Source organism: Rhipicephalus microplus, chromosome 9, assembly GCF_043290135.1.
Source record: "Rhipicephalus microplus isolate Deutch F79 chromosome 9, USDA_Rmic, whole genome shotgun sequence".
Taxonomy (NCBI): domain Eukaryota; kingdom Metazoa; phylum Arthropoda; class Arachnida; order Ixodida; family Ixodidae; genus Rhipicephalus; species Rhipicephalus microplus.
Genome location: NC_134708.1, coordinates 42,381,375 through 42,406,492, shown reverse-complemented (window position 1 = coordinate 42,406,492; position 25,118 = coordinate 42,381,375). Strand labels below are relative to the sequence as shown.

The 25,118-nt window shown below is 48.1% G+C and overlaps 1 protein-coding gene across 1 annotated transcript in view; it reads left to right on the top strand.

The window, feature by feature from the left end:
• Positions 1–951: 951 nt before the first annotated feature.
• The window catches only part of LOC142772241 (uncharacterized), a 42,716-nt gene continuing 18,549 nt past the window's right edge, over positions 952–25,118 (top strand). Inside the window, exons 1-2 of the mRNA XM_075874435.1 lie at positions 952–1,060; positions 4,722–4,874. Of these exons, the coding sequence (XP_075730550.1) occupies positions 967–1,060; positions 4,722–4,874 (247 nt within the window). The 5' untranslated portion in view covers positions 952–966. The remainder of the gene's footprint in view (positions 1,061–4,721; positions 4,875–25,118) is intronic.

Genomic DNA, 25,118 nt, shown 5'->3' with positions numbered 1-25,118 from the left:
CAAATACGCTTCTGAGGAGTACCCATTATGTCAGTCCGGCAATGATTTCGTGGTCTTGGACGTTTTACCTTTTAGATGAGTGGTACAGTAATCAAAACTTAATATGCGCTATTATTTTTTGTATAAACATTGTTATTACCGGCTCCTAATGATAACCACGTCATGCCATTGCAAATTTTTCCACTAAAGGCAAGGTTGGCCTTGGTGCAATTGTTCGAGCCACAATTACACATATGTTACACGCACTGCAAGCACTGCACTTGAATGTAAGTGCGTTACTAAACTATATTTTTTTTTCTTATTTTAATGCGTGAGTACTGTAAGCAGGTATGTGTGAATGTGTACGCGCAGCTTTCAGTCGGCATTTCTTAATCTCAAATCATTCATGCTTGTTTATATCTTACAGGTTTGCTAACTACTGCACATTTTTCATGAATGAGCTAACATATGAAACAAATACGGTATATTCCGTGTTATTCGCTTCGAAATAGCAGTAGAGAAAGATTTAACCTAGTATCACCGAAGCGGGCTCGCTCTACGCTGTGGTCGGAGCAGACAACCTTGTACTTTGCCACAACATTTGGTCGAAGTGTCGGACAACAGCGGGGGTTCACGGAAAAGCGGACGTGCGCGTTGGCCTGTAAGATAACGCTCGGATTGTTGTTTTTACGTTTGCGGTCATTCATTATTTCGCGTATCTTCGTAAAATTAGGTGGAACGACCCGAGCGCCTGGGATTCCACTTTCTACTACGGTGTCGATGCCGACGAGAGGCACGACGAGGACACGGAGAATCACACGGACTCCGTCAACGACTCCGACAACGACTCCGACAACGACTCCGACAACGACTCCGACCACGACCCCTACAACGACTACGACAACGACTCCGACATTGACCACTACCCCAGCAGCAACCACGACTACGGCTACGACAATCACTCCGACTCCAACAACGACTACGACAATGACCCTGACTCCCACTACGACGACTCTGACCACGACTACGACTGCGACTACAACGTCGTCAACGTCAACGACACCGTATGTCCCTCCGAAGAGTAAGTGCTCTACGAAATCACATTCAAGCTCTTTCGCCTCGGGGCTAAAAAACAAAACAACAAAAAACACATGGCTTCTTTTGCACTTGCATAAGACGACTAGACTTTTGCACTTGTCTAAGAGAACTGGAAGGCGAAAAACATTTTCTTTTTCCTCGCATTGTGTCTCGTCACGTTTTCGGTGTTGTTCGTACGAATTACGTCTCAAAACACGGACTTGAAAAAAAAGGAAAAAAAAAAGGTTATTCTGCAGAAACTGCTGGTGTTGTGGGATAAGCGCCCTGCGCCGTAGGCGGAATATGCGTAGGCGGACATGCTCAGGGCAGGGTTAGATCCATCCACGAATTTTAGGAAGGTAGAGGGAGGGGGTCAAAGTATAACAGGAAAGGAGAGGGGTGTCCAGGCGTTTTTGTTCTCAGTACTTACTGTCACCACAAGAACCACATTCCTGCAGAAATGTCAATTTGTGCCCACAGTGGTGCCGCTCATTTGTTCTAATCGGTGACACGAGGAAAGCGGGAGTCACTGTAGTGGTAGTGCCATGGGCTTTGGAGGCGAAAGAGAGATCATCCCTACCACCCGCCCCTCTTTCGATCCCCCATTTTCTCAGAAGATTCTGAGCAATCCCTCGTGTTGGGCGGAAGAAGATATACCACAAGAAGAACTCTGCTGTGAACACCCGAGTACGCGGCAAAAAGCGTTCACAAGCGTATCTCAAAGTTGATACATTCATAGGTGCCCTGTCTGCGCACATGAGTGCTCAAGCTCTTCGGAAGGCCGTCATACAGAAGACTTTCTGCCATGCAGATGGTCGTTACTATTGGCCGATAAGTAACTTGACCAAGAGCGACCTTCGAATCAGATGCACTTTTTGCCATGCATAGGGTGACGCCATGTGCCGGGCTCCATGGCTATTACGTATGGGTTTATATCTTGTATCTGTGTCTTCGTTTCGTTCTCGTGCTATAACTATCGTCGTTCGTTCTTGCTTCCGAAACAAAATCAACACACAGCAATAAACAAAGCCGCAAGTGCTTTCGAAGCCCTCAAGCACGAAGACTAGGTAAACCCGTGTACTACACATCATACTCATGGTCGCTGAACGATCACAGCGCCAGAGTCCTCTCTAGTTCTTGGAAAACCCTATGCGTGCAGTGTTACAGTAGACGCATACCCATCGAAACGGTTGAGTTAGTGCATGCGAGGTTTCATAGCCTTATGATTTTACATCGTGGTATACAGGAACAAGAAAACACCGACATAACAGCCCAAGATTGCGGCGCCCAGGTGTCCCACGGCAAATTGTCTACATCTGTTAAAATTGTGAAACAACAACACGCGAGGGAGCAGTCGCGCTTTGACACACACTAAAGGTCATGTTGCGTAGGTGACTAAGCTTCCTTCCCCCTTGTCGATACTCCTTTTGTAGCTTCCAGAGAGCTAGTCGGGGACAAAGAAGGGAAAGCGCTGAAAGCGTGTCATAAAACCCCGTCACACCGTTCGTACTTCCCGTGTGTGAAAAAAAAAAAAATTTGCGGCGAACGATTCGTGAGTCGATAAACTACGACAGTGAGGTCAATCGATGACTGCCCGGAAAAGAGGTTCAAGATCCCAGTAAAGGTGCACATCACCAGATCAGGTTTGTATCTGTGGCGCAGGTATCCGGCTTCTCAAATTCGAAGCAGCGTTGGCGTTGCTAAAACAAAGACCTTACCTCGTGAGAGCGGTCTCTCGCCCAAAAAGTACTTGCACGAAAATGAAAAAAAAAAAACACTTACGTGATATCTGTAGCGTGGCTCCTGCCGATCGAGCTGCTTACTCACTCCGTATTTGCGGCGTTGGCGCTACTAAAATAAGGGAGCTCAAATATATCATGACCGGGCTAGTTGCGCCTTCATTTGATCCTGGTGACGTTGAAGCACCAATTCCACGAGACCTTGAAAGTTTCGGGATTTTCGAATGGAGAAGGCTGCGGATGCTGCGAGAGTTCGCAGAATCTAAACCAAAAAAGCAAACCGGCGTTGAAATGTTGTAAATTGTACGGTAAAACTATCGCATCGGATGGTTTTCCCCTTCCAGTCGTTTTGAGAGAACTTCTCGAGGTACTTTACACAGTGTGCGAGGTACCTCGTAAATTTTACTTCGTGGGTTTACTTGTGAGCTTCGCTAACGTCACATGCAATACACACAAGCGCAACCGTGAGTGATTTAGTGTGTGTGTGTGTGTGTGTGTGTGTGTGCGTGTGTGCGTGCGCGCGCGCGCGCGAGCGCGCGCGCTCTATATTATAGAGAAGTAACTGGTGGGTGGGGTAGATCCTGTGGTAACCTATAGACGACAACAGGTGAACCTATTATTTTCCAAAGTGCCTTTTGATATCTAGCGAGTTTTTTTTGACGAGTTTTTTTTTGCAAGTTTTATCGACGTTGTGCCACGTGATATCATTTGGGAACTTGTGGTATCACTGGATATTTTGGTTTAAAGGGCCCCTAAACAGTCTCTGAAAAAAAAATGAGCGCTTAATTATATCTCAGTATTTCCCATTCTCGCGGACCAATTCGTGCTGTCAGCAAAACGTTCACGTGACATCAAGACGAAATAGGCCCTTGATTGGTCAACATTAGAGAGACATCTGCAGTGTGAATTGTTCCGTACTACCAAACAGTCGCATGCACATTCTGCCTTGTATTGCACGATTGGCATGCGTGAGAAACTGATTTTCCTATGCTTTCAGCGTTTGCAACAGCGCAGGCAATAGATAACAGCGTGAACACGACAGGCGTGAAATCCCGTCTATCTGAACGCTTGGTGCTGGCGTTCCACGCGTTCTGTGAAGAAATAAGTGGTGGGGAGGAGACGCTTGGTGCTGGCGTTCCACGCGTTCTGTGAAGAAATAAATGGTGGGGAGGAGACGCTTGGTGCTGGCGTTCCACACGTTCTGTGAAGAAATAAGTGGTGGGGAGGAGACGCTTGGTGCTGGCGTTCCACGCGTTCTGTGAAGAAATAAATGGTGGGGAGGAGACGCTTGGTGCTGGCGTTCGACGCGTTCTGTGAAGAAATAAGGGGTGAGGAGGAGATGGCGTTTGTTGGAAGGGCAGCGAAAGTGCGAAAGGAAAACCATTGTTTCGCCTTCGAACTTAGTGTCATAGAATTTGCTCTAAATACACTAGAGGGAACTCCTGCGCTATAGTTTCTATAGGAGCTGCACCATATAGCGCTTCAGCGAGCACAGAAACGATGGGTAGGACTTGGATTTGTCTAACATTCGTACATTCGGCTCCGTTTGGCTTCTCGTGGCTTGGAGCTGCTTTTTCACGAAACAACAATCATCAAATGTTCGGCTTTTCAACTTTCTCACCTTAACATCTTAGGCTCACCGATTCCAATCGGGCTACGAAGTTCACAATCGTTCGTTTTTTTTAATCGAAACAAAACCAGCACTCACGGCAATAAAGAAAACCACAAGTGCCTTCGAAGTCCGCAAAGCACGAAGGCTAGGCAAATTCGTGTGCTTCCCATCATTCCCATGGTCGCTGAACGATCACTAATTAATTTTTTGGAAACTGTATGGTCAGGTTGATTTAGGGGCCCCTTGAATGTCTGGAGAGTGCTTTTCACAAAATCCACAACGCTATAGCTGCTGCGTACTCGATCTCTTTGCAGCGCGTCCTGTGTTGGTGTGCCAACTCATGTCTGCACTGTACGGGGCGGACCCCGCCGAAAGGAGAATCATTAGTGGGAGCATTATGCCTCGTTCGGGCCTTTGCGACTACTTCGTGCTCGACATTCCGGTGTCTCCAGACGGCTCGTACCAGAGTAAGTGGCTCGTCGGAGAACGATACTTACTTAGCACAAACGATCGCTCAATATGAGCTTTGAGTGCGCTTTGAAATTACCGAAAATTCCTTTACTGGCCATTTTTAAGAAAATTTAACGAAACTTTCGGAGCAGCTTAGCGAATAACTGTGCTCAAATAACGAGGAATATTTTAATTAAGGTTATAAGCAGCGTGCAGCAGATGCCTATGAGCTTGAGTAAAAAATCATAAGGGTTGCGAAACTGCGTTGCTGTTATGTCCCGACTGACACACGTAGCCGAGCACCGAGGAGGAGAAAAACTTTATTTCAACAGAGGAGTTGGGAGAACGCAGGCTCCTGGGCGCGCACACGATCCCGCTGTGTTCAAGAGGTTATTTGGCGGTGCTCTGTGACGCTAGCAGCCCGGTCGACAGCCATTGTCTGCTCAACCGGGTCCTCTGAACGTAGTAGGGTCTCAGTCCTCTCAGGTACTGAGACTGTTACGACCGGCCCTAGGGAACCAAGCAAGAGGAGTTGCGGGGAGAACCGGTTCTTGACCGACTGTGTCGTCGACTCCCACCTCCCCATTCAGGCTCCTCCCTTTCGCCGGGAGAATTCCGGAATATGCTGTGCGTTCGTGACCATGTTTGGGCATTTTTTAGGGCGCCCTGACCATTTTTGGGCATCGTGTTAGGTTGTGCCACTCCATGCGTTGTGAGGTGTGTTTCCCCCTCCCTCGTGGCCGAGGTGCCGGGGACACCGTATTGGCTGACGATGCGGACAATGCGCCCAGTGTTGGCAACGCGGCGCTATAAAATGCCGAAGACGTTTTGTATCTCTCTCTCTCTTCTCTCTTTGGATCAGTTGATCACTTCTCAACATGTAAATAAATCTCTGTCGTTCGTTCGGGCGCTTCTTCTCACTGAATTGTCGGACGATGGATCCTGCTACGGGGCCAGCTACCGAAAACGAGACCGGCAGGACCCGGAGTCCCAACAACTGGATGGCAGCGGCGGGATGCCGATAACCCCGAAAGCGACCACTGGACGGAGTGAGCCCGAAGTCCAACAACGGGACGACAGGAGAAGGATGACACGAGTTCATCGACTTCCAGAGGGAATCGAACGGCACTTCTGAGAGGCACGACGCCGGAGACATGACTGCGAACTGGGTGAGTGCCGGCTTTCTCTGTTAAATTTTACCAGGCATTTACTCTATGTGTTAAGTAAAAGCTGGTAGAGAGGGGCTGTCTTGGTCATTGGGTTAACAGGTAACTTGCGTCAGGCAGAAATTGTGTGATAGCTTGGTTAAGCTCTTTCTGTCAGTGGCGTCAAGTTTAACAGTGGCAGGGCAGGATTCCGTATAAGAGCTTTTTGAAGCTTTATTTGTAGACTAAGTTAACGGAAAACTTGAGGCAAGGCAGGAACCTAGAGCTGTCGTTGCCGTCAAGGTTAATTAGTTGCAGGACAGGAATCTTTGTGGAACAGAGACAGCGGTACTGGAGGCAGCCATGAATCTGAAATCCCTGCGAAAGTCCATGTTGTTGCTACTTGCAAGGGAGTTGAATCTGGAGGTGTCGGACTCTCAAAGAAAGCCAGAGGTGATAGAGGCGATTCTCGCATTGGGGGCGGAGGATGACGAGCTGTCAGAATGTGTCGAGGAGATTCAGGAGAGGCAAGCGGCAGAGGCCGAAGGAAAGGCGGCCGAGGCCGAAGGAAAGGCGGCGGAGGCCTAAAGAAAAGCGGCAGAAGCCGAGACAGATAAGATGCGAAAGCACGAGCTTGAAATGAAGCGCCTCGAGCTAGAGATTAGCAATAATAGTAGAGCAGGAGGCAGCGAGGCATCCGGTACCGCAGAGCGGGTCAGGTTCAAAATGACAGACCTTATGAGATCGTACAAGCTAGGGGAGGACATTGGGCTGTTCCTCGTCAACTTTGAGAGAACTTGTGAAAGGCAAGGTTTCAGCCAGGATACATGGCCTCAACGCTTGTTGTCCCTACTTCCGGGGAAGGCCTCAGAAGTAATCGCGCGCCTCACGAAAGAGGAGGCTGACGAGTACAGTGAGGTAAAGTCGAGCCTTCTCAAGAAATACAGGTTGTCAGCGGAAGGTTTCAGACAAAAATTTCGCAACGCCGTAAAAGAGAACAATGATTCATACCCGGAGTTTGCTTACAAGTTAATGGCCAACATGGGGGAGTGGCTCAAAGAGGCAAAGGCGTATGGGAATTATGACAAGGTGCTCGAGTGTATCGGTCTGGAACAATTCTATCAAAGGTTACCAAAAAAGGTGAGGTTCTGGGTGCAGGATAGACCAGACGTGAACACCGTAACGAAAGCCGCAGAGCTCGCTGAAGAATTCGTTACGCGCCGCGCCCTCGGGGCAAACAGCGAGCCAAAAAGGAAAAAACTCCTACTAGCGAATAAGGCGCCGTTTAGAAAACAACCGACAAGTCTCGCACAAAAGGGTGAGGAAAACAATGCATCTAACCATGGGGCGTCGGCAGAGGCAAGCAAAAGGAAATTTGAGGCGAAAAAACCGGCGGCTTGTTTCAATTGCCACGAAACAGGGCACTTCGCGAAACATTGCCCGAAAGAAAAGGTGGCCTTTTTATCTATAAATGAAGCCGACGAGATCATGAAGTTGTTAGAGCCCTATATGTACGACCTTACCGTGAACGGCAAGCTGTGTCGGGTTCTGAGAGACTCCGCAGCCACTATGGACGTAGTTCATCCGTCCTTTGTTCAGTCCGGACAGTATTCAGGAGACTGTGCCTGGATTAGACAAGCCGTAGAAGCAAACAGTCAGTGCCTTCCCGTAGCTAAAGTTGTCCTTAAAGGCGCATTTGGTACGTTGGAAACGGAAGCCGCAGTATCGCCATATCTACCCCCTCAGTATCCTTACTTATTTTCAAATAAGTCAGATCAAATGCTGAAGGAGAAAGGTCTAACGTTGGAAGAAGGCATAGTGCAGGCACTGACTAGATCGAAGGCACGTGCGCTGGCTGCGAGAGCAACATTCACTGAGGCAAACAAGCCTAAAATCGACAACGGGCCTGGTTGCGAGTTGGACACCACGGTAACAAATCGACTTGTGCGAGAACAGGCTGCAGAAGCCGTAGTCACGGAGGCAACCATTCCTAAAGACGACGATGAACCTCCTCCCGAATTGGAAGGGGTCAATTACGCCTCGTTGACCGAGCAAAGAGAAAATGCCGTTGCTCCCAAGCCGATTCCAGGTAGTACAGAGGATAGCACAGAGGGTGACACATTCCAGGTACTAGGAACTACAAAAGAGTTGTGTGTCATGCCAACTTCGGATAATTTCAGTCGGCTGCTGCAGGTGAGCCCCGCTTCATTAATAACCGAACAAAAGGGGGACCCCACGCTTAAGCAATTCCAGGACAGTTCGAAAGAGGGAATCGCCAAACGAAATGTGAGATTCCAAGAGAGGAGCGGCATACTCTATCGAAAATATCTAGATAGGCGAGGAGTAGAGTTTGACCAGGTAGTCGTACCTCAGGCGTATCGTCAGGATTTGCTTAGTTTGGTGATGGAGGATCATGATCAGGTCACTTAGGCGTAAAGAAGACGAAAAATCGTCTTTTACAGGAATACTACTTGCCTGGATGCTTTAAAGATGTAGAGAGGTTTGTAAAATCTTGCGATGTGTGTCAGCGAGTGGGTAAGCCGGGAGATAAGGCGAAATTTCCAATGAAGCTGGTACCCGTAATCACGGAGCCCTTTCGTCGGTTGGTAATTGACACAGTAGGTCCTTTTCCCAAGACAACTTCAGGCTACCGTCACATCCTGACCTTAATCTGCCCAGCTACTAAATTTCCAGAGGCGGTCCCGCTAAAAGAGCTAAGTTCCGTGGAAGTAGTGAACGCACTTCTGTCCGTGTTTGCCCGGGTAGGCTTTCCTGCCGAGATACAATCAGACCAGGGCACCATTTTCACGAGTGCCTTAACGACAACCTTTCTAGAGCGGTGTGGCGTGAAATTATTGCATAGTTCAGTCTACCATCCGCAGTCGAACTCGATAGAGAAGCTTCACTCCGTGATGAAGCGATTGTTAAGAGCCTTATGTTTTGAACAAAAAACTGACTGGGAAATGTGCTTACCTGCAACGATGTTTGTACTAAGAACTGCACCACATGAGACAACAGGGTTTAGGCCAGCGGAACTTGTTTACGGCCGCAGACTGCGGTCTCCTCTTCGTATGCTGAGAGAGTCGTGGGAAGGTCAGGGTGATGATCCTGTAATAGTGGAATATGTCCTCACCTTATTGGATCGTCTAACAAAAGCCCAAGACCTGACCGAGAGTGCGATGACCAAAGCACAGCAGAAGGCTAAGCTTTACTACGATCGAACAGCTAAAGCGTGACACTTTGCTGTAGGAGACAGGGTCATGTTGTTGAGGCCCTCCCAAAAGAATAAGCTTGAAGTGCAATGGGTCGGCCCGGCCGAGATAACTCGAAAATTGTCTGACACCAACTATGTGGTAAAATTACCAGGAAGTCGTAAGGTACACCAGGTGTATCATAGCAACTTACTCAAGCCCTATAAAGAGAGGGAAGCTATCGTGAACATGACTTTAAATGTTCCGTAAGAGGTTCCGGCAGAAATTCCTGAATTAGCTCCCGAATCGGACGAAGTCCCGATTGAGAAAAGAGTTGAGGGTTTAGTATCAATGTCACAGCTGACAATGAAGCAGAAGCAGGAATTGCGTGGTCTTTTGACCGAGTTTCAGGACAGATTTGTAAGCGAGCCAGGCCGGACATCCGTCCTCACTCATGACATAAAGCTTACCTCGTCGGAACCGGTAAGAAGATCTAAGACGTATCGGGTGTCACCTCGCCGGCTTGAGCTAATAAAAGCAGAGGTTAACAGGATGCTGGAATTGCGCGTGATTGAGCCGTGTGAAAGTGATTACACTTCCCCGTTAATTCTTGTGGAGGTACCCGGCAAAGATCCGCGTCCTTGCGTAGACTATCGTAAGTTAAACCTCATCACCAAGGATCAGACATACCCGATTCCCCACATTGAGGAACGCGTCGAGAGGGTAAGCAGCGCGGAATTTATCTCAACGCTAGACCTAGTGAGAGGTTACTGGCAGGTGCCACTCACCGAGAGGGCGAGCCGGTATGCTGCATTCACTTCACCATTGGGGACATTCCGCCCTAAAGTGTTGAGTTTCGGCCTAAAGAACGCGCCTTACTGTTTTTCAAACTTAATGGATAAGGTTTTACGGGGTCAAGAGGACTTCGCATTGCCTTACTTGGACGACGTCGCCGTGTTTTCCTCGTCCTGGCCAGAACACTTGGCGCATTTGAGAGCAGTACTGACACGCCTACGCGAAGCAGGTTTAACGGTAAAGGCGCCCAAGTGTCAGCTAGCACAAGCAGAGGTACTCTATCTCGGGCATGTTATCGGTCGAGGGCATCGCCGTCCCTCTGAAATGAAAGTGGCAGCTATCCGAGACTTTCCCCAGCCCCGAACGAAAACTGATATTCGGGCTTTTCTTGGAATAGCTGGTTACTATCGTAAGTACATTCCTAGATATTCCGACATTGCCAGCACTCTTACTGACGCGTTGCGCAAGACCGAGCCCCAAATGGTTGACTGGGATGAGGAGAAAGAAAAGGCTTTCCGCGTTTTGAAAGCGGCCTTGTCGAGCCAACCTTTGCTTAGTTCACCGGACTACTCGAGGCCTTTCATAGTCCAATGCGACGCTAGTGATAGAGGCATGGGGGCAGTTCTTAGTCAAAGGGATGAGGGGGATGAAGCGCATCCCGTCCTCTATGTTAGTCGGAAACTCACCCTTCGCGAGCAGGTTTACAGCGCTAGCGAAAAGGAATGTGCGTGCTTGGTTTGGGCAGTCCAGAAACTGGCTTATTATATTGCCGGAAGCAAGTTCATTGTGGAAGTGGACCATTGTCCTCTCACCTGTCTACAGACCATGTCCTCTAAGAACGGCCGCCTGCTGCGTTGGAGCCTCGTTTTGCAACAATATACGTTTGAAATGGTCCTCTCACCTGTCTACAGACCATGTCCTCTAAGAACGGCCGCCTGCTGCGTTGGAGCCTCGTTTTGCAACAATATACGTTTGAAATACGCTACAAAAAGGGTGTACTCCATGGCAACGCTGATGGCTTAAGTCGATGCCCCTGACGCGAGAGTATGTCTCGAGAACTCTGGCATTTTTTTCCTGACCTAGACAAGGGCTAGTGATTGTTTTTTTTTTACTCTTTTAGGTGTACTTGTTTGAAAACGTTGAAGACACGGCTATCCAGGGTTTCTGGTTCGGTGTGCTTCCAGTGTTGTTTTGTGTCACCTTAACGTATGAGTAACATTTTGAATAAATTGTGTATTTCCTTTAATATCAATTAAAGGGGAAAATTGCCTGGTGTAGTTTGGCGGAATTGTCCGGCGCTCACCGGCTGAGTAGTTGTGTTTTCATGTGCGTATGTGATGTCTGTTGAGACCACAATGAAGCAGGTGGTGCCCTCTACTTCATCAAAGACGGTCGTCACCAAACCGACTGCCGGCGCTGATCTCTCCGTACAGTGGCTGCAAACCTCAGCCCATCGAGATCTTTACCCCCCCGCGCGAGACACTGTTACGACTGGCCCTAGGGAACCAAGCAAGAGGAGTTGCTGGGAGAACCGGTTCTTGACCGACTGTGTCGTCGACCCCCACCTCCCCATTTAGGCTCCTCCCTCTCGCCGGGAGAATTCCGGAATCTGCTGTGCGTTCTTGACCATGTTTGGGCATTTTTTGGGGCGCCATGACCATTTTTGGGCATCGTGTTAGGTTGTGCCACTCCATGTGTTGTGAGGTGTGTTTCCCCTTCCCTCGTGGCCGAGGTACCGGGGCCACCGTATTGGCTGACGATGCAGACAATGCGCCCAGTGTTGGCAACGCGGCGCTATAAAATGCCGAAGACGTTTTGTATATATCTCTCTCTTCTCTCTTTGGATCAGTTGATCACTTCTCAACATGTAAATAAATCTCTGTCGTTCGTTCGGGCGCTTCTTCTCACTGAATTGTCAGACGATGGATCCTGCTACGGGGCCAGCTACCAAAAACGAGACCGGCAGGACCCGGAGTCCCAACAAGACGTTCTAGGGCCTGTGTGGGAGGATCAGCCGGGCAGTGAGAAAGCATGTGTAAAGCAGAAGCATGAGATTCAGGGCAGGGAATACACGCTGGTGTTATGAAAAAGGGGTGATAGTGTGATAGAATGAGAGAAGGAAAAATGTGAGTCTGTAGCTGACGCCACAGAGTGGCTTGTTCGTTGCTGAGGGACTTGTGCAGTGGAGAATAGAGCTGACGCTGACCGTCTAAGCGGATCCCCGTGCCTGCAGGCGTCAGGTTGACAACTGCTGCCCATCTCCCCCGCTCGTTACAACTGAGTCTCGACTCGTTTGTCACGGCAGTTCGGCTGCTACGTCCGACTAGGAAGAAATAAGTTATAACCCATCCAGAAAGTCTATGCTTTTTGGACCACTGCACCTCGCGCGTACGTCTTTAGGCCGACGACAACTCCGGACTTAACAGTAGCGGTGAAGAAATAGATTTGGACCTGCGCTACGCAACGCTTTTGACAGTTTATTTGCAAGTCGTGGCAACGCAAGGGCTCCAAAATTGGCTACCCGAATGCAATGACTCACCAAGGCCATTGTGGTTTGGACTCCTACAGTCTTACTTCGAAGCAAACACCATCACTCATTAAGCGATGAAGGAAGCCAACCTGCTAAGGATGTGCGGGGGAAGACATACGACGTGGTCTGTGCCCTCAATCAGCCACGCACTCCAGCAACCGACAACATTGTAGCTGCGCTACAAAAGCACTATGAACCAAGGCTATCGAATGTCTACAACCAAGCCCCATACCAACGGCGAGACCAACTGGAAGGCTAAAACTGAGCGACTACGTAGCAGCTGTCAAAAAGTTGGATGCTGACTGCAATTTCGGGACGTCGGCTTCGACACCTTCAGCTACTGCGCATGAAGGAGGATCGACTGCCACAACTGCTGATACTACTATGATTCCATTGCACTTAATGGTGCGTGACCGTTATGTATGTGGACGGCACGACGAAGGTCTACAACAACGCCTGTCCGCGGGGATGAGTCTCACTATCACTGAGACATATGACATCGCCCAACGAATGGAGAGAGCCACTCACCTGCAGATGGACATTTGATGTGGCGTCGTATCGGTCACATCACACTAGTCGGCAGTCAAGCCTTTGCTCAACTATGGTGAATCCAAGAAAAAAAAAACACAGTGCTGTGGGTGGTGCCACGAGATGCATCCCCAGGTGTACCGATTCAACACAGCTACCTGTAACTTTTGCCACAAACGGGGACACAATGAAAAGGCATGCATCACCAAACGTAAACAGCTCCTACTGAACCTGAATATATATATATATATATATATATATATATATATATATATATATATATATATAGTTATTAAAACCAATGGAATGTAAATAAGAAGAAAGAAAAGTGGATGAAAAAATAACCAGCCGTGGGCAGGTTATTTTTTCATACACTTTTCTTTCTTCTTATTTACATTCCATTTGTTTTAATAACTTCCACTGTACATTCCTTGGCATTACTGCCTGTTAGATCTCATTAATATTGTGTTAAAACACGGAGAAACGAGCCCTTAGGTATACACTTCTTTCCCTTATATATATATATATATATATATATATATATATATATATATATATATATATATATATATATATATATATATATATATATATATATATATATATGTGCGTGCGTGTGTGTGTGTGTGTGTGTGTGTGTGACGCTACAAAAAGGAGACACGTCGTGGTCCAGGTGCCACCGCATCTAGCGTCACACACACACACACACACACACACACACACACACATATATATATATATATATATATATATATATATATATATATATATATATATATACATATATAAGGGAAAGAAGTGTATACCTAGGAGCTCGTTTTTCCGTGTTTTAACACAATATTAATGAGATCTAACAGACAGTAATGCCAAGGAATGTACAGGGGAAGTTATTAGAACCAATGGAATGTAAATAAGAAGAAAGAAGAAAGAAAAGTGGATGAAAAAATAACCAGCCGTGAGCAGGATATATATATATATATATATATATATATATATATATATATATATATATATATATATATATATATATATATATATATATATATATGCAGGTTCAGTAGGAGCTGTTTACGTTTGGTGATGCATGCCTTTTCATTGTGTCCCCGTATATATATATATATATATATATATATATATATATATATATATATATATATATATATATATATATATATATATATATATATATATATATATATATATATATATTGTCATGACCAAGAAAGACGCTGGCGCTTCGGCGCCTGGATAGCTAGAGCAAGGAGGAGGAAGACGAAGTACAGAAGAATAAGAACAGCTGGCCCAGGATCGGGTGTTGTATCTTGTTCTCTGTCTCGCTCATCACAATGGCGCAGCCGACGAAGAAGAAGGCTTACGTCTCGGCTCCGTCATCCAGGACACCTGCGATAAGCGCCGCTTCAGGACGGCGTCAAGGCCTCCTTGGCAGCTGTTCACCTGCCGCCACTGCCACCACCGTTCAGGGATGGCGTCAAAGGCTCCTCGGCGGCTGCAACGAGCAAGGTTGCGCAAAAACACAGGTTATTATTCGAGAAACGTTAGCCGCAACAAGCTGGTACAGGCAGGAACCCGGCAAGCACGAGCCACACACAGACGTCAACGTCTTCTTTCACGCTGGCACAGAGCTGGCGCCACTATGCTTCGGTAAAATTACTCCAAGCGCAGAAAGGAGCCAACCTGGCGACCTAGGGAAAGGACACGACAAGGGGGTCATAGCAAGGTTTGAGGCGTGATACGTGTACTGTTTCACGCCCACGGCAGCGTTGGTCGGAAGGTGGATCAATGGGCTCAACTTCATAGTTGACAGGAGATGTTTGCCGCACCAGACGGTAGGGGCCATGGTATTTCGGCGAACGCTTCGGGGAAAGACCGGGAGGTGTAGACGGGACCCAGAGCCAAACCAGCATTCCTGGGTTATAGTGTATAGTAGATGCAGAGGAATCGTGGTCAGTTTTCTGGCGCCATTGGTCTTGTGCGGTAAATGAGCGAGCGAGTTGACGTCACTCTTCGGCATAAGCAGCTGCTTCGGAAACAGGCGTCGCTTCGGAAACATCAGGCCTGTAAGGGAGAATGGTGTCCATGGAGCATGATGGCTCACGTTCGTACAGGAGGAAGAAAGGAGAAAAGCCAATGGTTGTTTGTGGCGCAGAGTTGTACGCGTACGTGACAAAAGGGAGCACTTGGTCCCAGTTAGTGTGGTCGTCAGAGGCGTACATGGCAAGCATATCTCCAAGGGGACGGTTAAAGCGTTCCGTCATGCCATTGGTTTGAGGATGGTATGCCGAGGATTTCCGATGGACAGTGTGACATGCCTTGAGCAGCTCGTCGACGGCGTTCGAGAGAAACACGCGTCCACGGTCACTCAGTAATTCACGAGGTGCACCATGTCGCAAAATGAGATGGTGAAGAAGAAACGACGCAACGTCTTTCGCAGTGGTAGCAGGCAGCGCAGATGTTTCAGCGTAGCGTGTCAAATGATCGACTGCGACGATAATCCACCGGTTGCTTCGAAGAGAGTTGGGTAGAGGACCATAAATATCAATTCCGACGCGGTCGAATGGTCTCGCTGGGCAGGTTAAGGGTTGCAAAGGGCCAGCAGTGCTGTGAGAAGGCGTCTTGCGTCGTTGACACGTGGTGCATGACCGAACGTACTGGCGAACGTGCCGATACATGCCGCGCCAGTAGTATCTTAGACAAAGGCGAGAGTAAGTCTTAAGTACTCCAGCGTTGCCTGGGGGTCATCGTGACTAAACACATAAAGGGCAATATATATACATAACGTTTGCCATAGGCGTTTTTTATGGGCGGCATATTGAAGTGGTTAAAAGTTTCTCATAATCATGAGATGCGTGTCATGGAACATTATGACTACAAGCCACACTCATGATGCCCTCGCAGCCGTTTCGCTAGCTTCACATTCACCAAATTTGGTATTACGAGACGTGAATGGACGACAAAGGGGTGTGAAAGGTGCAAGCATGATAATCATGTTATGCGTGTCATGTGACAACATGACTACATGCTACGCTCGTGATGCGTTCGCGGCCGTGTTGATAGCTTCACATATACCAAACTGTATTAAGCGACGTGAATGGACGATATATGTAAATAGCATGTCCAAACATGATAATCATGACATGCGTGTCATGTAACAGCATGACTACATGTCGCACTCATGATGCGCTCGGGGCCGTTTCGCTAGATTCATATATGCCAAATTTGGTATTACGTCATGTGAATGGATGACGAAGGTGTGGGACTGGTGCAAACATAATAATTACGAGATGCGTGTCATGTAAGAACATGACTACATGCCACACTCATGGCGCCGATACACTTAGACGTGACCCGGTGCGCGTGTGCTTCAGCGTTCGTTTTGTCGCGTCATGCCGGCGATGCCACGCCGCAGGCGCCGATCTGTCTGGCGTATACTCGCAGGCACGCGCCGCACTGCGTTGCTTTGACGCATGCGCGTTTGAGCACGCCCGGCGTCCCTTCGTCACGAAGCTAGGCAGACGCGGTGCATTCTGGGTAACGTGGTCGGTGCGAAATGCAGCATGTCGCACCGGTTGCTACCGGACTGCGCTGACAGACGCTGGTCGCGTCTGGCGTCAGGCTATAGAGCGTTCGCGTTTTGCTAGCGTAGCGTCGCTGCGCCCAGCGTGCGCTCGTCAACGTTACGTCGCAGTATTATGGGCCCTTCATGATGCTCTCCCCGCCGTTTCGCTAGCTTCACACATTCCAAGTTTGGTATTACGGGACGTGAATGGACGACGGAGGTATGTGACTGGTGCAAACATGATAATCATGAGATGCGTGTCATGTAACAACATGACTACATGCCACGCTCATGATGCGCTCGCGGTCGTTTCTCTAGCTTCACATATACCAAATTGGTATTGCATGGCGTCAATAGACGGCGAAGTTAAAGGACACGTCCGAACATGATAATCACGATACGCGTGTCATATAAAACATCACTACATGCTACGCTCATAGCACGCTCGCGGCCGTTTCGCTAGCTCCACATATACCAAATTTGGTATCAGATGGCGTGAATAGATGATGAAGGTAAATGACAGGTCCAAACATAATAATTATGACAGGGAACTTACGTCCGGCATAATTTACCTCTGCCTCGTAACGTTGTTCTAATTTTAAACTGACATATTAACCTTCCTCATTCGTGCTTCGCATATCATTGATTCTTACTGTACGTGGGATTTGCCATTTTTTTCTGTTATAAGGAAACACGCTTTACGTTCGCATCATGTATAGTTTTGCTCGCGGCAGCTACTATAGACGTCAAAAGGAGCAGGTAGCAGAAACCACTCACTATTGTCAGCTCGAAGTCCATGCCTCTGTATAGAGAACTACGTTTCCTTCATGGCAGGGTAGTGGAAAAGTATGTTCGAGTTTTATCGAGTTTCAGGTTTTTTCCCGAAATCGTTGCGAAATATGCTGCTAAAGTTGTTATTCAATGATATATAGCAAGGAACGTACAGAAAACAGTTAATCATTCAGGTGCGATGAATAACTTCATTTACAAAATGACAAGAGACAAAATGGGAAGCACTGCAGTGCTAAAGATTATTGATGCAGAGCTCCTCTGAATTATTACGTAAAAATCACTTCGTCGCGTCACGCCCGCGTTGCGACGCCAGGTGCCGGTTTTGCCATATACTCGCAGGCATGCGCCGCGCTGCGTTGCTTTGACGCATGCGCGTTTCAGCACGTCTGGCGTCCTTCCGTCACGAAAAGAGGGAGACGCAGTGTTGTCTGGGTAACGCATCGGTGCGAATTTTGCGCTGGTTGCCGTCGGGCCGTGCCAACGGACGCTGGCCGCGCGTGGCGTCAGACTATAGAGTTCTCGCGTTTCGCTAACGTAGCGTCGCTGTGCCCAGCGTGCGCGCGTGTCAAAGCTACACTGGAGTATATTGGGCCCTTCATGATGCGCTGGCGGCCGTTTTGCTAGCTCCACATAAGCCATACTTGGTGTTACGTAATGTAAATGGATGACAAAATACATGACTGGTGCAAACATGATAATCCTGACAAGCGTGTCATGTAAGAACATGACACATACCACGCTAATAGCGCGCTCACGGCCATTTCGCTTGCTCCACATACACTCAATTCGGTATCACGTGACTTGAATAGATGACGAAGGTAAACGACACATCCAAACATGATAGTCATGACACAGAAGTCGTGTACGTCATCGTTTACCTCTACCTCGTAACGTTGTGCTGATTTTAAAGTGACATATCAACCTTTCTTCTTCGTGCTTCGCATATCATCGATTCCCACTGTACGTGGGATCTGCCATTTTTTTTGTTCTGAACTCATCCCCGTACAGCGTTACGTTGGTGCGAGGGAAATGTCTCGGCAGCGTACCACCACCACCACCACCACCACCACCGTGGAACCCATCGAAGACGCACAAGTTATGGATCAACCCGATGACATGCACTGCTCAAGTTCCAGTACGCTTAGTACTGTCTCTACATCTGCTTCATCATCCGATGATGTATTCGGTCCCTCAATTCCCAACAACCTTACGCCGGGCCAGCGTTCCCAGCTTCTGGGCCTGTTGGAAGAATTCCGCTCTTCTTTCGATGTCGCTCAACCTTCTCTCGGCCGCACATCCGCCGTTACGCATCGCATCGACACAGGCGCACAGCCACCGCTGCGACAACGTCCATATCGCGTATCTCCCACAGAACGCCGTGTAATCAACGAGCAAGTCGATGACATGCTTCGCCGCGATGTTATTCGACCCTCTAGCAGCCCCTGGACGTCTCCTGTCGTTATCGTCGCGAAGAAGGACGGTTCTACGCGGTTCTGTGTGGACTACCGACGGCTCAACAAGATCACTCGTAAGGACGTGTACCCACTTTCGCGGGTAGATGACGCGATTGACAGCCTGCAAGGAGCAGAATTCTTTTCATCCCTCGATTTGCGCTCAGGGTGCTGGCAAGTACCTATGGCTGAGGACGCTCGACTGAAGACCGGTTTTGTCACCCCCGACGGCTTGTAGAAATTCAATGTCATGCCGTTTGGGCTGTGCAATGCGCCCGCCACCTTTGAGCGCACGACGGATACTGTTCTGCGTCACCTGAAATGGCACACGTGCCTGTGCTACCTCGATGAAGTGGAGTGAAATTAACTTTATTTGGTCCTGGAGAACTGGTCAGACACTCCCCCGAAGAGGTGTGCTACCTCGATGACGTCGTAGTTTTCTCTCCGGACTTCTCCACGCGTCTTTAACGCCTGCGGCATGTTTTAACGTGTCTGAGTGACGCCAGTCTGCAACTGAACCTAAAGAAGTGCCGATTTGCAGCGCGGCAGCTGACAATACTCGGCTACGTCGTGTCCAACGACGGAATTTTCCATGATCCAGCCAAGCTTCGAGCCGTGACCGAGTTCCCCAAGCCGACATCCGTCAAGGAACTGCGCAGTTTCGTAGGAATGGCTTCCTACTTACGGCGCTTCATCCGAAACTTCGCGTCTATCGTATCGCCGCTGACAAAGCTCCTCGGTAGTAACGGGCCTCTCCATTCGTGGTCATCACAGTGTGACGACGCATTCACAACGCTCCGTCGTTTGTTGACGTCGCCTCCCATACTCCGCCATTACGACCCTACTGCCCCTACAGAGGTACACACGGACGCCAGTGGTGTAGGTCTCGGCGCTGTCCTTGCGCAGCGCAAACCAGGGTTCCCGGAATATGTCGTGGCGTATGCAAGCCGTACGCTTACAAAAGCCGAGACTAATTACACCGTCACTGAGAAAGAATGTCTGGCAATCGTCTGGGCCCTTACAAAGTTCCGACCTTATTTGTTTGGTCACCATTTGATGTCGTCACCGACCATCACGCACTATGCTGGTTGTCCTCATTGAAAGATCCCTCAGGCCGTCTCGCCCGGCGGGTACTTCGCCTGCAAGGCGATGACATCCGCGTGCTGTACCGCAACGGAAGGCAACATTCTGACGCCGACGCCCTGTAGCGCTCTCCCTTACCTGACGACTATGCCCACACCTCAGCGTCTCACCTTAACATTTCTTCCATTAGCATTCATACCATTGCTACTGAACAGCGCAAGGATCAATGGATTGCCTCACTGATAGACTTGCTGGCTGATCCATTCACTCCATCCACTCGCGCGTTGCGTCGTCAAGCCCACCATTTCGCTGTTCGCGATGACCTCCTCCACCTACGCAATTACAACGGTAATGACCGCCAGTGGCTACTAGTCATACCTCGCAGTCTACACTCTGACATATGCGAATTATTTTATTCTGATCCGCAATGTGCGCACCCCGGGGTATCGAAGACTTCCCACCGCATTCGCCAACGGTACTTTTGGAATGGCATGTACCGCTACGTGCAGAAATTCGTTCGCTCCTGCATAGATGGTCAGCGCCGCAAAGCTTCAACGCACCTGTCGCCGGTAGGTCTGCAACCTCTACCTTGCACTGCCAGGCCGTTTAGGCGCGTTGGCTTCGATTTGTATAGGCCACTTCCACTGACGTCGGCTGGTAACCTCTGGGCCATTGTCGCTGTGGACCACCTCACGCGATACGCCAAAACCCGCGGCTACAGCGAGCAATGTGGCCGCCTTCCTGCTCCAACGATTCATTCTGCGACACGGTCCACCTCAGGAACTGCTCAGTGATCGAGGCCGCGTCTTCCTGTCTGAAGTCGTTGAAGCCATTCTCAAAGAGTGCAACGTCGTTCACCGCAAAACTGCTGCGTACCACCCGCAGAAAAATGGCCTCACCGAACACTTCAACCATACGCTCGGCGACATGCTCTCCAAGTACGTCGCCGCCGATCACACAAATTGGAATGTCATTTTACCCTTCATCACCTACGCATATAATACCGCCCCTCGGAGCACTACTGGTTCATAACCTTTCTTTTTAATTTATGGAAGGCACCCGTCGCACACCATCAACAATATACTTCCGCACAAGCCAGATCCGTCCGAGTGGGCGCCTTTTTCTGCTAGATCCAAGCTTGCTGAAGAGTGTCGAGAGCTTGCAAAGACATTTACTACGCATGATCAAGAGCGGCAAAAAAGCATTCGCGCTGACGCCAGCCCTTCGCGCCAACGTTCCTCCCTGAAGCGCTTGTCTGGCTCTCGATCCCTATACCACTGCAACTGGCCTATCTTCAAAACTATTGCCCCTACCGTGTCGTTGAACGCACTTCTTCTGTAAACTACTTGATTGAACTCATCGAACTCATCTTCGAACTCATCGACCTCATCGAACAGTGGGTCATCCTCTCCAGCGCCTTCTAGTGGGTCGCCCTTTTCATAAGAAGAGGAGCAGCTCGTGCAGAGAGTCGGCCCCCGCATTGACTGTCGCTGTCGTGAATCATAGCCGATTGTCCGCCAATAAACGTCTTAACAAAGTGTTCATGAAAGTGCTGGCTAGGAGGTTGCAAGGAGTTATACACAAGTTGGTCTGACCGCATCAGACTTACGTCATCAAGCGCAGGAGCATATTCACGGATATCCATGTCGCCAGGAGTATTCTGAAGTATTGTCACGCTGCACTTCTGAAAGTATCCATGTTGCAAATTGTTCTAGACAAGGCTTTCGACATGGTTCCACACAATATACTCTTCACGCTAGCTGAGTACGTTGGTCTCGGTACGATCATAAGTAAAGGTATTAGACTGGCGCACAGAAGTTCAACCACAAATTCAATTGTGAATGGAGAACTCTCACAGCACATAGAAGCACTTTCCTCCGTGCGCCACGGGTGTCCTTTAAGTCCTTTACCATTTGCTCTATGTTCAGAACCACTCTGTCAGAAAGTGATTCATAACCCAGGGATCAATGTTTTCAGGCTACAGTCATGTGAAGTGCATGTTTTGGCATACACAGACAATATTGCTTTTTTTCGCTGTTGATAGAGAGAGTGTCACTTCGTTATTAGAAATCACTGAAAGGTTTTGCGACAAGAGTGGAAGTTTAATTAACAAAGAAAAAAAGCGTTGGTTTATGGCATGGTAATTGGAACCTTACGCCCACTTTCTTAGGAAATATTCAATGGCTCACGACACCTAGTCGTTACCTAGGGAGGTTTAAAGACAGTGAAGCGTTTTGGCTTGAAAAGTTGGGGGAACTACGCACGATAGCCGAAGGATGAGGTGGTCGTGACTTATCCATTTTCTCTCGGTCAGCTGTACATAACGTGTTTCTGGCTGCTAAAACCATGCACCGTTTACAAGCACTTAGTTGTACGCATAAAAGCATCCATAAACTCCACAGGATATTCGCCACGTTCACCTGGAGCTCCTCATGGGAGCGCACATATAGAACGAACTTGTTTCGGCGTGATAAGAAAGAGGACTGTCTTTGAGCCGTCTATTTGATTGATTGATACGTGTAGTTTAACGTCCCAAAATCACCATATGGTTATGAGAGACGCCGTAGTGGAGGGCACCGGAAATTTCGACCACCAGGAGTTCGTTAACGTGCACCCAAATCTGAGCACACGGGCCTAAAACATTTCTGCCTCCATCGGAAATGCAGCACCACAGCCGGGATTCGATCCCGCGACCTGCGGGTCAGCAGCCCAGTACCTTAGCCATTAGACCACCGCAGCGGGGCTTGGGCCATCTATTTCTTAACCAAGTAACCTCGCGTTTCATGCTATTAAGAAACCAGAAAGACGCTCTTTTAGTTCTTTATTTTAAACAACATTGGTACACCATATGCCTGACTTCTTTGTATCTTCAGACAGGGGAGGACGACACAACTTGTCACCGTTCTTGCGCGAAGTTTTGTTCTTATATCGCTTTTTAAAGGGAACTCCGGTGCATTTTTGACTATACTGACATAATGCTGCTTTTAGATAGTATTCACAGTCCTGTAATAGCTAGCGTGGTTCATTTTGCCACGGCACTCGTCGAAAATTTTAATTAGGCAAGAAACGGCGAGTCAAAACTGAAACCAATACCGGCAGCTGCTTCTTCGTTCATGGTGGGTATCCAATGACGTCACAAGAATCCGTCGCGATGACGTCACGAGATCCACTACACCCAACCACGGCTGGCCAGGGTGTAAACATAGCGCGAAAAGCAAGTTGGTGATGTCATCCGACGCGGAAGCAAGCTGTGATAGGTCGTCTGAACGAATCAGCGACAAGTTCAACGACGATTGCAGCTGCTATCTGAGTGCGGAAGCGTCGCTTTTTGCTCTCGACCCACCGGCGCGTGAAACGTCTCACATGCCTCGAATCAATTTCCCTGTTGCTCAATATTGCAAGACCCGACGTCAACGACGACTAACGCGCTGTATGCAGCTGACAAAACTGAACTAGTTGTCGTTGCCTCGTAAAAGAAAGCGCGCGCTGCATCCCATAGAGTTTCCCAAAATTAACTAAAGGGCACTCTGGCGCTGCGATCGTTCAGCGACCATGGGAATGATGGGTAGTACACACATTTGCCTAGTCTTCGTACTTGCGGACGGCGAATCGTACTTGCGGCTTCGTTTATTGCTGTGTTTCGGTTTTGTTTTGAGATAAAGATTTAACCCTTTTGAACTCCATGACCCAATTTCGAAAGGTCAGTCTAAGAAAATAAGATGCTGAAGCGCAACCGCTGAACATTTCCTAATATCTGTTTTGTGAAAAAACAACTTCAAACCACACGAACACACACGGAGCCAGAAGCAGGCCACAAGTACGAATATTAGACAAATGTGTGTACTACCCATCATTCCCATGCTCGATGAAGCGCCGTGTGTTGCAGCTCCCATGGACACTAGCGCCAGAGTTCCCTCTAGTGTATATTAAGAAACTCCATGCTGCATCCATCTGCTCGTAAAGGCGGGACTTTCGAAAAAGAGTAGGCCCTTACGTCTCACACACATGGTGGCCCGCGTTTACAAGTGTGATTCCGAAATCAGCTACCAATCTTAAAAATTGTTTTCTAGAAAACTGAATGACTTACGGTTGTATAATTTGGCACATATCAACACGGTACCAACGCAAACACATGTTCAAAATTTTATTGAAATCGCAGAATATCGCGAAAAACGCCGGACTTCCCCTTTAAGGGCAAGGTTTTTGATGGATTACCTAACTAAAAAGAAAAGAAAGCGCTTTATGAAATACCTAATTCAAAATGCCTTTCCTGTGCCTTTTTACCTTTCAGTGTATGAAAAATTATATAGGCAAGACGTACTAAGGCAAGTGAAAAAGATGGGGATACCACCCAATGTTAAAACTTTCTTTTTCAAGCTTCATACGTGAACCTTGCAGTGAAAACGTGGCTTGAAGAGAGAGGGATGTATGCCCCATGGGGCCGCAGCTGTCTGTCTTTTGTGTAAGAAACCTGAAACCATTGAACACGTATATATTGATTGCAAGAATGCCATTTTCATTTGGGACGTTTTACAGAGGAGTTTAAAAAAAAAGATTTACCTCTTACTCCACGTGGAAGCCGTTTTTCTTTTTGCATTGTGAGAGTTGAGTGAAAGATTTGGACGTTATTTTCTTACTTGGTCTTCATTCGGTTTGGCGTAGCATGTTATCGTACAGATACTGTGATGTAAGAGTCCCATCTGTTCATGAGTGTTTCGTGGAAGCTGTTATGAAAGTGCGAGATGTGTATAAGACTACAGACTGCGTTGGAAATGTGATATCTTTGTTTGATGCGTGAATGCACGTGAAACGCGTGTGATGTGTGATTTTCAGATTAACTTGACCTTTAGTCATGAAGGCAATGAGAAAAAAAAGCTGTTCGGTGGCTCAGTGGTTACCGTCTCGCACTCCCCTCTTTAGAGTCCCACGTTCGATTCCACGTGCCGGAGTGCTTTCCTGCATTATTTTTCTTTTTCTTTTTTGCGTATATATATATATATATATATATATATATATATATATATATATATATATATATATATATATATATATATATATGGTGAGTGACGGCGAAGTCGGCGGCAAAATCAAGACGAGAGTGTCCACATAATTGCTATCGCAATAAAACAAGATGGCGTTAGTGGTTTTCCCAGCATATCCACGGACTGA